The 13587-nt window shown below is 41.7% G+C and overlaps 1 protein-coding gene across 2 annotated transcripts; it reads left to right on the top strand.

The window, feature by feature from the left end:
• Positions 1–503: 503 nt before the first annotated feature.
• Positions 504–13524, top strand: mov10a (Mov10 RISC complex RNA helicase a). Of its 2 annotated transcripts, XM_035631625.2 has the most exons (22): positions 505–907; positions 1003–1108; positions 1581–1741; positions 4405–4646; positions 4741–4987; positions 5258–5398; positions 5498–5660; positions 6898–7049; positions 7143–7313; positions 7497–7644; positions 8404–8565; positions 9440–9543; positions 9627–9724; positions 10702–10800; positions 10980–11088; positions 11196–11313; positions 11798–11989; positions 12080–12151; positions 12295–12420; positions 12551–12639; positions 12967–13085; positions 13253–13524. In XM_035631625.2, the coding sequence occupies exons 1-22, from the start codon at positions 786–788 to the stop codon at positions 13315–13317; spliced, it is 3006 nt and encodes a 1001-aa protein (XP_035487518.1). In that variant the 5' UTR covers positions 505–785; the 3' UTR covers positions 13318–13524. The 2 variants fall into 2 exon arrangements, with proteins under 2 accessions (XP_035487520.1, XP_035487518.1); XM_035631627.2 differs by lacking the exon at positions 13253–13524 and having other exon boundaries at positions 504–907; positions 12967–13090.
• The last annotated feature ends 63 nt before the right edge of the window (positions 13525–13587 follow it).

The raw sequence follows: 13587 nt of genomic DNA, 5'->3' as shown, positions 1-13587 counted from the left end.
ACATTTTCCCCCATTTTGTGAAATTGTATGAACCAAACAACGAATCGGATAGTCGAGAAAATAATCGACAGATTAATCGCCCTACATTATTTACTTGGTATGATCTTATCAGTTGTCACTATTACCCATTTAATAATGAATCGTTGTTTGCAGCCGTGTGTATTTCAGCACTTTATAAAACGTTATAATGTTTATTTAAATGGCCGGAGGAGCGGCTCTTGTGAACCTGCCGTTATGGCAAAATTACAGTCCAGGGAGTGTCAACAAAAGCAGTAGCTGCCAGCCGAAGAGGCCTGTGTGTGTTTCTCGTGTGACCAGATGAGAAATACAAACTTAATATGAGTTAAATAAAATAAGAGAGGGCTTTGTGTTGTAGCTGATTTCTTTGACCAGGTAATCCTCCTTCTTGTCCCTGCGCTGTTTTCGCTCTCCGCGTGTGGAACACTTTCACAGACGCTCCCTGCTCGGGCGGGGGAACGTTGAAAAGCGTTCATCGCCTTCACGTGTGCGCAAAAGCTGCCGAGCAGTCGATCTACAACTGATCCGTCTCACGTTTTTCGACCAGGAACACGCGTTGGAAGTCGACGCGCGCGGCGCCGCTCCGGTCGAGCGCCCGCACCCTGTGCCGCGGACCATGCGCGTCACGGGAGGTAAGCCGAGGACATGTCCGCGTTTGTCGGCGGGGCAGAGACACGCCAGGAAGCCGCCCGACGCGCCGCGAGTCGTCGCGCAACTCGCGAACTTCCTGCCTGTCAGTGGGCTGTACAGCAGCGACGCGTCAAAACATGCCCTCGCTCAGGGACTCGCTCGAGTCCGGACTGGACTTCATTGAGTTCCTCGGGGAGAGGAAATCCCTCACGAGCAAACTGCAACTTCGAGACATCTTCAACTCGGAGTTCAGGCGCAGGTAAAGGCGGCAGCGGCAGAGGAAAATACAATGTCTGTATTCGTGTGAGTGTAACACCCATCCCCCCCTCTGTCTTGTTTTATTTTATTTTCCAGAGAAGGAATTAAAGACCCCACCTTCTCCAAGGTCGTCTATGCTCTCCGGAGGTTCGACAGAGTCTCCACGAGACGGGGGGAAATCCACATCGATGTCAGACCTCAGGTAGGACATGCTTTGATGAGCCCGACCGATACGTATGGGTCCGGTCGGCCGATACGTTACGAGCCCGACCGATATTTTAATCGGCCAGCTGATATGAACTTTTAAATTTGCATTCATGTTTTTACATTATAAGGTAAAATACATGTTGTTTTTTTTCTTAATTCAAGGTCTATTTATTTGGTTGTATTTGTCATTGTTATTGTTTTTATTATGATAAAGTTTATGGTTAAACTAAAATATCAAGCCTCAATTTACATTTCTTTGACATAAATGTTTGATACTAACTTAAATCTTGAATCTTGTACTCCCTAATACCGATCTCGGCATCGGGCTCTAATCTATAGTGCTGCCCGTTCATGCTGCGAGGAGATATGACTGGGCATGTTTTGTGCCATGCAACTGCCAAGAACAACAAATATGAAAGGGGAAGCATCTTGTCATATCCCCCCCCCCCCCCCCCCTTTAACTGTAGGTTCGAGTGTACTGTGACCAGTGGAGGAGGCCCCGGGCCCCTCAGAGCGCAGCCGAGAGCCCTGCGGCGCCCTCCTCCGTCGCCTCGACCCCCGTGGCCCCTGTGCTCACCCCCAAGAAGAAGTTGGCCACAGAAATTCTTCACAAGTTAAAGGTTAACAGGTAAATACATTTCACTGCTGCGCAGCATTGGTTACTTAATTGGTGAGTCCGTTGAAAGAAAAATTAATCTGCAACTTTTTTGATAATTGAATTATCATTTTAGTAAATTTTCTGAGGGGAAAAACAAGTCAAACATTTGCTGTTTCTCAAATATGAGGAATTGAGGCTTTTCTCTGTCAAACATGAAATTAGAGCTGCAACAGTTAATTGATTAGTAATCGATTACTAAATTAATCGCCAACTATTTTGATAATCGATTAATTGGTTCAAGTAGTAAAAAAAGTCTTCTCTAATTTCAGCTACTTAAATGTGAATATTTTGTGGTTTCTTTGCTCCTCTGACAGTAAACAAAATATCTTAGGTGTTTGGACAAAACACAACATCATGTTGGAGTTTTGGGAAACATGATTCACCATTTAAGACATTTTATGGACCAAACAACTTATTGATTAATCAATAAAATAGTCAACAGTTTAATAGATTTTGAAAATAATTGTTAGTTACGGCCCTCAATGAAAGTAAATTGGATGTATTTGTGCTTTGGACCAACCTAGACATTTGACACTGTCACATGAGGCTTTGGCAAATTTTAACAACCATTGTTCAACATTTTCTGACATTCAATAGACAAAATGGGTTCATTGGCTAGATTATTGGCATTAAGCATTAATGATGATACAATTATTTGCAGCTCTACTGTTGTGTTTTTAGCAAGTACATGCTGGCTTAAACTATTCATTATAAAAAAATTGTGTGACAATAACAAAACAGGAACTCTGTACCAAGAGTTACGTATAAAGAGTGAACACAGAGGTCTGTTTGTCTGCCTGGTTCTAGCTCGGATGAATGTTTGGCTGTCGGGCCTGACTGCACCGAGGAAGAAGCCATAACCTCAGAGGAATTCCACTTTCACTTTCGGCCAGATGGCGGAGGTGTGGGAGGGGTTCTTTCATCATGCTAGCCAGTGGCTTTTTAAGATGCAGGGTTCATCGTTAGTTTGTTTGCTCTGTTACAAGCAAGGTTCAATTCAGGCCTCTGTAGTTGGCATGTTCTCCCCGTTCCTGTTTCCTCGGGTCAGGCCTCGGACGTGCAGGCGGAAACTGACCGCAGGAGTGAATGTGAGTGTGAATGTGATGGACTGGTGACAGCTGGGACAGGCACTTGTCGTCCTGAAGCCATGCAAATGATAAATGGGTGAAAATTAGGGGCTGCATCCTAAAAAAATTCTATTCACATTTTTCTCAATACTTTAGATTGGGATTTGGTCTATAAAACTTGACAAAATGCCCATCATCATAGTTTCCTCAAGCCTGATGTCTTCAAATGTCTGATGTTTTGTATGATCAACGGTCCAAAAACCCAAAGAAAATCAATTTACCATCTTATCAGGCAATGACACGGCAGATAATTCCCTATTTGAGGAGTTGGAAACATCAAATGTTTTTGCTCATGTCTTCCATCATGATTAATAAACTATCAAAGCAGCTGCTCATTAACTTTCTTCATCAACTAATCTATGACTGGACTCATTGTTGCAGCTCGGATAGTGGATGAATGGACGGATGCGTGCAAAAAGAATTCTCTCTGAGAATCAGGCAGTTCCAGGTCGTCTGGGATAATAGTTTCCCAGTAATCATCTTCACACTGCAAAGTCGGTTTTCTTCAAGAAATCGTTAATGTCATCAGTTGACAGTTTTTGCCCTAAAGCAAAGAAGGTAGATCACTCATTAAAAAGATAATTGATTAAAAAGCCGTTTGCATGGGATTGTCGAGAGTCCTGCTCATTGTGTTAGTGGGGTAAAGATGTCTCGCTCCACAGGAACATCCGCTGTAGACGAACAGTTAAGACAAATGTTCAGTTGATTTGCCCGTCTGATCTTCAACTTAATCATTTACCACTCATGCACTTCCTATGCCTTCACTCCTTTTTCTGTACTGCAAGGTGCGCGAACCGCAGAGGGTGACCCGACCTCGCTCGTATGATGCTTGTGGCAGGATGCGGGTGAAATTTACATTTTTTTAAAGTTTCCATTGTTGCTGGGTGGCTGTTCCAACTGTGAACCTGACTCGGGACTTCGTAACCAGAAGGGTTCTCTAAGGTCTTTACATCTCAGAACCTCTTACATGATCCAAATGTAATTCTTACCCCAGTAGCAGGTATTTTCACCATAAGAAATGACTTAGCAATGTTTTTTCTGAAGACTATTTCTATGGCCGTCTTGTAAAAAAGGGGGCAGTATGCGATTTTTAGAGCTTTAGAGCTTTTAGCTTGTTTCTCTCTCTTGTTGTTGATGATGATTTTACTGCACTGGCCAGTGCTTGACCCCGCAGCCTTGGGTATGGGAGAGGGACACGGCAACCACAAGGCCAAAACCCCTGAGTCGTAGTGTCCTAATTTTAAATATTCGCTGAATTTTACAAAAGGAGGGTATTGGATTAAAATCGTTTACTGCTCCTTTAATTTTAACACTAGACAGTCTAGAGATAAAATGGAAAAGTAAGGTGGTGGGGGCTGAAGTGATAAAGTACATGTACAGACTTTTAATCTGGGAAAGGTATGCGATGTGTGTGTCAACCACTGGGATGCTCTGACTTTCCAATATTTTCCCACCACGTTGGCCTACAGTTGTTAACACCACAGCCTGTTCATGCCCCTGTCACAGGAAATCGCTGACGGCTGACAAGGGGGGCATCGAAATCACCTCGGACCCTGTGGCAAGCGATGGAGCCGTTCAACTGACTGTGGATCGTCTACGGGAGCTGTTCGTCGTCAGGTTCCACATTGTGAACAACGGCTCAGAAAGCATCCACTTCACCTACTACACCGCCCTGCACCGGATCCGCTGTTTCACCCTGGTGGACGAGAGGAGAGTGAACAGAGTCTGTCCACTCTTCCTCTGCGCTGGTAAAGACAACAGCTCTGTCACTTTCATTCACAAGAAAAAAAGTACATACTGAAGAAGTAATTGACACTCAAAGCACGTGCTTCTTTTCTACAGGAGAAAGTTATGAGGTCGTGGTTCGGTACACGCTGAATCATTACGGATATTTCCCGGCCACAATGTACTTTGAGTTCTGCCCAGAACAGCCTGGATCTAAGCCCTTCTGCATTGTGAGGGAGATGGTGGCCGCTGCCCGGACCCCTCTGGCCATGGAGCTGGGGCCTGTGGCTCCTTACAAACCATTCCAGGTGGTCACATACAAGTCGGTCAAAACCATGATAGTGGAGGGCATGCCTCCTGAGAAGTAAGTTGATAAAGAAACTGGTTATAATTCACTTCAATGACTAGTAATTTTGAAAAAAAACCAACAAGGCGTCTCCCATAGTGTGGCAGATAAATGCAACAGATTAAATTATCCTCAGCAGCAGGAAACCCACTACTATAGGCTTTAGTTCAAAATTTGATTTGGGAGGTCTTCACTTGTAATTGAAATTGATCAACAAACCTGACCCGGAGAAGTTGCTGAAATTGTGTTCTTCTAATGATGGCGTTTGTGTTTTGTGCTTCTTTTCAGTCGCGTTGTGCAGACTCAAAAGACGATAGTTAAATTGGGAGACTACAAGTACCCTCGCTACCTGAAGGAACTGGCTAAACAAAGGATGGAGGACTCTGAGTACCTCTCTCCAACTGCCAGAGAGAAACTTCCATCAGTGAAGTGAGAGAATTACCTAACTGATTAACGTTTGACCTTGTCTTTGTTCGGTTAGTTGACCTCCTGTCAAACACACGGTCTGTGTCTGTGCCTTATGCCCAGGAGCCTCTTCAAGTGTACCCTTAATATGAAGGACTACGGCCGCCGACTCCACCTCCTGCTTCACCTGGAGGAGATACAGATGGAGGTGGACATCAGGAAGTATGACCTCCGCGATCAAACCATGACTCCAGACCAAAGCAACAAAAAACTACTCGCACTCAGAGTAAGAGAATCTCTGTTCGATTACACTGGGCTTGTTCACACGTTGAACTCAACAAACTTGCTCAAACTTGAAATAAATCGCATGTTTCAAACTTTAAACATATTCAACCAGCCTAAAATTGCAATATATAAGGCTTACTGTTCCGCTTCGTTTGTGGGAAAGTTTCATTCACAAAAGCAAACAGAAGAATTTCCCACTGCGTTGCGTCAAGTCTGCTGGCAGAAATCAGCAAACAGAAACATGACAAGTTTAGCAAAGTTCAGTAGTTGAATTGAGAGGAGCTGAATAATAAAGACAATGTCATCATAACAGAGCTATGACTGAAATAAAGAAACAATAGTTTTGGCTAAAGGGTTTGTGAGAGGCTAAAAACATCTTTCTAAAGAAAAAGCGACCCGTGACTAGTATCCGAGGGGATGAAGCAGATGACAATCTCTGAGATTTTTAAGATGAGAAAATATTACAGACAGTAAGTGATGACATGATGAGACTGGACAGTGGCCTGCACAGAGACCTTGAGTGACAGAATCCTCTCAAAGACATCTGAGACACGTTGACACTGCTGTGATGAAATTTGACGTAAAAATACAAAGAAAGGAAGAAAAAAAGACTCAGTTTACTGGCAAGCCAGGATGAAGATGATGATGAAAATTAATTTAGCTTGAGGATTGTTATATTTTTAGGTTTTAATTAGATCAAATTCTGTACCATGTTCAAGATTAGATAAGATAATTCTTTATTTGTCCCACAATGTGGAAATGTGCCATGTCACAGCAGCAGAAATGAGAAGCATCAGTAAGAAAACCATAATAAATAAGTAAACATGCCATATAAACATAAGAAATTCAATAATAACGATTATAATCACAATGTAAACAGGATTGTACATAAAAAGATATTGAAATTGAACTTATTGAATCCAAATGTATTCAGATTTATCCACGATAATTATCGACTAAATTTGCTTTCCAGCTGTGAAGAAACGGGAAAGAGACAATAAGTGAATTCCACAAATTCTCTGAAATCACTTGCACATGCCCCTTTAAGAACAAATCTTCATATGAGTCATTTGCATGAGACCTTTTATCTTGTTTTAATGGTGCCTTTGACTGACATTTTTTTTATCCTGCTGATATTTGTACAACAGCTACATATTATATTTGTTGTATTTGGCCTCTCGCTGACCAACTGTGAGCCCCAGTGATGGAGAATATTAACGTTGGTTTTTCTTCAACAGGTTCCTGGTGTCGCTGAGAATCGGCCGTCTGTACTTCGAGGAGACTGCCTGAGGGTGTCCAAATCTGAGGACACAGTCGAGCCGATCACTGTGTACAACGGATATGTTCACAGAGTGGAGCTGGACAGTGTGAAGCTGGGCTTCGCAAAGAGGTAAGGCGACAGACTTGTCTACTTGAAACCCAGAAAAAAAGCGTCTAAACCCACATGTTCCTCTCATTTTCTTCCATTTCTTTCCCCCTCCAGGTTGTTGCAGACATTTATCAGCAACATGAAGTTTGATGTGGAGTTTACTATCAACCGCTTCTCCCTGAAGCTGCAGCATCGGGCGGTGGACTTGGCAACGAAACACGAGCTGAAAGACGTGCTGTTCCCATCTGGTGCAGCGGTGACTGATCGCCCCATGCCTCAACTCAGGTCTGGTTCCAACATGCATAAAAAAACCAACCATATACAACATCAAAAAACACATGGATGTAGTGTTATGCACAAATACACAATCCTAACCACCTAAGGGAAGTGTATCTCTCACCTTTAATCAGTGTGCAAGGTGTAAAAAAATTAAATGAATAAATAATCCATTGTCATTATACTCGACAGGATGTTTAACCAGCAGCTGGAGAACAACGCAGAGCAAAAAGCTGCGGTCCGGTGCATTGTGGCCGGATCATCGAAACCAGCTCCTCATCTTGTGTTTGGGCCTCCTGGAACCGGAAAGACGGTCACTCTTGTTGAAGCTATGAATCAGGTATGAAGAACTGAAATTACCTCCCCAAAAAAGTCCTTAGGATAATTTTAAAAGTTTTCTATTTAATTTACAGATGTAATATTTTCTTGCCTGCTCATAAATAGTAGTAAATTCAATATTTGTTTTGGCTTTGATAAAATAAGATATGTGATGCCCATTTTTTATTTTACTAAATGGTCACACGAGAAAATAATCAGCAGATCTGAGTCACTCTCATGTGAGTGGCTGAACCCTGTCTTCACTCTTCTATCAGATTTTAACAACATGCCAATCGCCGTCTTAAATCTGTCGACCTTTGTCGCGATGTTTGTTTTGGTTGCCATGGTTGTATCTTAATAAAACACACCCTGAAGAGGTAGATTTAAAAGATAAAGCCTCTATAACTATGCATGTTTTTTTTCTTCTTACTTATTGCTTATTCAGGCAAACCTATTTAAAAATGTATGAGTCAATAATTTGTGGGCTGTGAAGGGGGAGCTGTTCGCCAAAAAAAAGAGGAGGCAGCTGCAGAAGAGATATTTATTTATCCATAAAACGGAGGCTAAATCTAATAAATGTATTCTGTAAGATCGATCGCATATTGTGGGCTTCATATTTGCCTCCATGAAACTGGATGTGTCGACTGATTAGATGTTTAAACATCGGCTCTAATGTGTTTTTTAATAGGCATGATTATATGGTCCCAAAAATTTTAATGTTCCTACTGTTCATATGTCAATATATACGAGTAATGAATTTTCACTTTGTTTGCATTGCCAGGTTAGCAGGGCAGATCCATCAGCGCACATCCTCGCCTGTGCACCTTCCAACAGCGCCTGTGACTTGCTCTGCGAGAGACTGATGGTGCACATGGATCCCCACCAGGTTTACCGCATGTACGCCAGCAGCCGAGACCCGAGGAGCGTCCCTAAGCAGCTGCTGGTGAGCGTCGGATGCGTCTGTTATCTGGCCTCAAACCAGCCCAGTCTCATTAGTGGTGAACTGTGTACATGCACATTTGAGCCTTTGATATTCTTTGTTTCAGTAACTGTGTCTCACAAACAAAGTCTTTATCCATGTAATGTGTGCACGACACGGCCTGTAGTGTTTTTTTTTCGAGTCATGGAATGAAAACTGAAATCGAAAGCAAAGATACTGGAGTGGCACAATAACTCAAGCAAGTTCACCCGCATGTCAGCTGGATTTCCTCTTAGTCACAATTAGAGCCCGACCGATATGGATTTTTGGGAGGCCAATGTCGATATTAGGGAGTACAAGATTCCCGATACCAATACATGGTACATACATATAATTTTTTTAAAACTGTCAATGATTTGTAAGATATCGTTATCAAACCTTTATGACGAAGACATGTTATTGAGGCTTGATGGTTTAGTTTAACCATGACCTTTATCATAAAAACAAATAAAAATGACAAATACAAGCAAATAAATAGAACTTGAATTAAGAAAAAACATTTTACCTAAAATGTAAACGTGAAAGCACATTTAAAAGCTCATATCTGTTGGCCGATAATATCAGTGGGGCACTTATATTTGCGTGTTACAGTAATTCAAGCTCAAGTTCACTCTCATAGTCACAATGATGATAATCAGTGAGTTTACCAGGCTGATCTGAATGATTATGTTTGTTTTATTGATCCAGGTGTTGTTTAATTGAGTGTGTACAGTCACAGATGGTGTTGTGGAAGTGTTGCCTGTTTACTAAATCTCTTTTTGGGGCAAATGTGTAGATTTTACATGGCTGGAAGTCAACCTTTAATGCAGATTGATGTTGAATCTTTTGACATTTTCAGAAATATTGTAACTTGGATCTGGCACAAGATGGATTTGTGTTTCCAGAGAAAGAAATTCTGATGAAACACACCATCATTGTCACAACTATGATCACAGCTGGAAGGTGAGAGACGGTTTATCATGGTTGAAAAGACTTTTGGGGCTTTAGTATCATTCTTCACTGTGATTTGCGTTTTCTGCTTTCAGACTTGTGTCTGGAGGAATCCCAGTCGGCCATTTTACCCATGTGTTTGTGGACGAAGGAGGCCAGGCAGTGGAGCCGGAGTGCATCATCGCAATTGCAGGTAAACTCAGAAAATCTGAATTAACAGTGCACTACAATAAGTGTTGATGATGAAGCTTGAAGAAACAGTCTTACATCCTATTCCCTTTTGGACAAGTTAAAAACAGAGGCACATGTTAAAGATAAAAACAAACTAACTGAGCTGTCAAGCACAAGTTCTCAGATAATATAATATGATATTCCAGGTCTGATAGTAATAAAATCTGAAGAACAATCTGTCTTTGCATCTGAATCTAATGTCTACAAATTATAAAGGCCTTAACAGTACACTATGATGTGAAAAGTTTTCACACTTTAAATGATGCCAGAACTTACAGGTATAACACCACAGTAAAAAAACAACAGCAATTCTCCTGATCATTCCAACAGTGGCTCCAGAAATATGTGTCACGGCATGACAAACCAGACTCCTTCAAAACAAGGTCGTAATGAGGTGGAGGAGTGGTCGAGTCTGTCGACAGCGGCTGTGCAGGACTTGATTTCACCTGCACATCTTACGAGACACAACCTTTTTGTTGCTGCCACCACTGGTGCCGTTCATCAGTTAAAATTAAAAGGACGCGGGGCAAAAGCAGCAATGTGAGGAATGTGGAGGACAGAACTTGGGCTCGTAGATAGCAATAGTATGTTCTGAGTTTATTCATCGCAAAGAGGGTCATTACCTCGGCTGGGTACATTTTTTTCAAGTAGTTTTTATGAAGGAAAAATCTAAAATTCTCTGATTTCAGCTTCTAAAAAGTGAATATTTTCTGGTTTCTTTGCTCCTCTATGTCAGTACACTAAATATCTTTGGTGCGTGGACAAAACAAAATATCATCTTGGAGTTCTGGGAAACACGATCGACATTTTCCACCATTTTGTGGACCAAACAACTAATCGATTAATCGAGAAAATGATCGTCAGATTAATCAAATTATGAAAATAATCGTCAGTTGTAGCCCTAAACTCTATGAACAACACATCCACTTTGTGTCACAGGTCTGCTCCACCCAGAGAAGGGTCAGTTGGTGCTGGCGGGAGATCCCAAGCAGCTGGGACCCATCGTTCGATCTCGTCTTGCGTTGCAAAATGGACTCGGTGAGACGAGGGAGGATTACGTTACTTTGTCTTGATGTATTTCTTATCTCTATGAGCGGAGCTAATATGCATGATGGGACGTTTTAGTGATTCATTTCTAAGATATATTCAACTGCTGTGGATTCAGTCTTATTATTTTTTTCTCTCTGATTTTATCTCAATGTGTGAATGATCTTCAGGGCTCTCTCTGCTGGAGAGGCTGATGAGGCACAACGATTTATATCAGACGAACGCCGACTCTGGACAATACGACACCCGCTTTGTCACCAAACTGCTGCGGAACTACAGGTGCGTCTTTCAGTTTTCGCTTCCGTTATGCTGGTCAGAGTAGCTTGTCAAGAACAAAAAATTAGTTTTGATAGATAAAACTCGTTCTTTTTTTACTCCTACCTCAGGTCTCACGCTGCCATTCTGAAAATCCCCAACGAGCTGTTCTATGAGAATAAACTGCAGGTGTTTGCCGACCAGGGGGACCGCGAGACCTACTGCAACTGGGAACACCTCCCGAAAAAGGTATGGCCCTGAGACATTTAGCTTTTTTAAATTCCTCATCAAGTCATGAAAGATTTCAAAACCTTTATCATCCTGATACACTACAAATAATTCTGAGTAAATATAAATATAAGTTTTTATTACCAACTAGTTTATTTGGATTTTCAAAAATCTGTTTACTTCAAGAGGCTGTTTAGTTGCATTGCAGGACATGGAAATTCTGAAAGTCAGGATATTTCTGCACAAGTTGTGACCAGTTTTTTTTGTCAATATGTCTCTCGAATGTCCCCCAGACTTTATGAAAGTGCAAATACTAAATCACACTTTTGTCCCTTTTTATTTTTTAGTGTCATAAGGCATCGACACTCCTCTAAATTAATAGAAGACAGAAACCACATATGTATATATATATATATATATATATATAAATTAATTAAACAACTCATGGGGATAAAGTGGAAAAGTACTTGTTTCAGGACGACTGCTCACTCTGACGTCTCTACAGGGCTTCCCTGTGATCTTCCACGGGGTGATGGGGAAAGACGAGAGGGAGGCCAACAGTCCGTCCTTCTTCAACGTGTCTGAGATTGAAGTTCTGGTCGGCTACCTCACCAAGCTGGTGGAAACGCAAGGAAAGAAGGGTCTCCCCACGCTCGCTGCAAAGGACATCGGCATAATCGCCCCCTACCGGAAACAAGTGAGGCGTCGTGTGGCGTTTGTGTGTATCGTAGAGGGTTTGTTTTGAGTTTTAGCTCAACTTGACTTCATTTCTAACTTGGTTAAATAGGTTGAGAAAATCCAAAAAGCCCTGAGGTCCCTCTCGGCACTGAGTCGATGGAGTGACATCAAAGAGCTCAAGGTAGGAAATGCTGCTTTAAATACAAGGACACTGCATCATTTAATTGGAATTAAAAGAATTATTACAGATTGTGTTGATTCGTGTATTTATTTAAAAACCCATTTTACAAAACTGAGAAAAACAAGCTTTCTTTGCCATGTCAGGTGGGGTGTGTGGAGGAGTTTCAGGGACAAGAGAGGAAGATCATCATGATTTCTACCGTCCGCAGCAGCATCAACTATGTGAAGATGGACAAAGATTTCAACATTGGATTCCTGTCAAATGAGAAGGTCCGTCACATTCCCACCGTACCGTTTAAAAAAAAAAGACGCTGAAGACGGATTTTTTATGTGTTAATCATCAAAGTAGTGATGCATTTCTTGTTTCTTCTCTCTCTAAATGCACGTATCTAATCTGCAGAGGTTCAACGTGGCCGTGACGAGGGCCAGGTCTCTGTTGATCATCGTGGGAAACCCTGTGATCCTCAACAAGGACTCCACCTGGGAGAAGTAAGTCACCGCTGTCCACGGATGATGTTTTAACAGCATTAGAAGACAGGAAGTTACAGACTTACAGATTTTAGAGCCCTACATCAAAAAGGTGTTGTGATTTTCGAAACGGTATTCCTTGACCCTGGAAAAGAGAAACAGTCAAAAACAATTTACCCTTCGAGATCTTTTAAGTCGCTGCTCCGGAGCGGTTCAATATTCACACTATTCTCATCAGGAGATGATTTTCTATTTTAGTTTTCATTGAGCTTTAGAGTTTATAACTTCCTTTTTATGCACACTTTACAGACTTTATCTTTCACTTCATTTGTGGTTTGTCGTCTGCAGGTTCATCAGCTACTGTGTGAAGGAGAAGGGCTACGCGGGATTTGACATCGATGACGCGGAAGGCGAAGATGATGTCGTGTTGCGACTGGCAACCCTGAAGATCAGCGTGGACGATGAAAGTTAGTGCCTCTTTAATCTCCGTGAGCATGGGTCACAAGTGGACGCAGCTCAAATAGTAATATGTCATAATGGGATGTGAACAGAAACATATATTCAGGCTAATAAATTTAATAAAGAATCGGCTGGTGAGAAATTAAACTTTTGTTTCTTTCTGCATTCGCCTCAGGTCCTGGAGCAGAGGAGAGCGCCCTGCAGCAGCATGTGGACCCAGACTGGAAAAATGAGCATTAAAAAATCTCCTTCAGATAACAAAACTATCTGCAGTGAAATCCGAGACTGCTTAAGTACAAAAAGTATTACATATTTCCTCTTTCTGCTTTAAACACAAAGGAAACATCTATAATTTAGGAATCTATACTTTTTATGAAACTTTTCTTACAGTACATTTGCATATTTTGGTGAAATAAACCGTTCTGTTTTTGATCATGCCAAAGTGAACCAGCAAATCTTTGGCGTTTGACTTTTCACTCTCGATTTTGTCTCTTCAGTGTCTTTTGCTCA

This window comes from Scophthalmus maximus, chromosome 6, assembly GCF_022379125.1.
Source record: "Scophthalmus maximus strain ysfricsl-2021 chromosome 6, ASM2237912v1, whole genome shotgun sequence".
NCBI classification, from domain to species: Eukaryota; Metazoa; Chordata; class Actinopteri; order Pleuronectiformes; family Scophthalmidae; genus Scophthalmus; species Scophthalmus maximus.
Note: the sequence above shows the minus strand (reverse complement) of the source record. Positions and strands in the feature narration are given on the sequence as shown.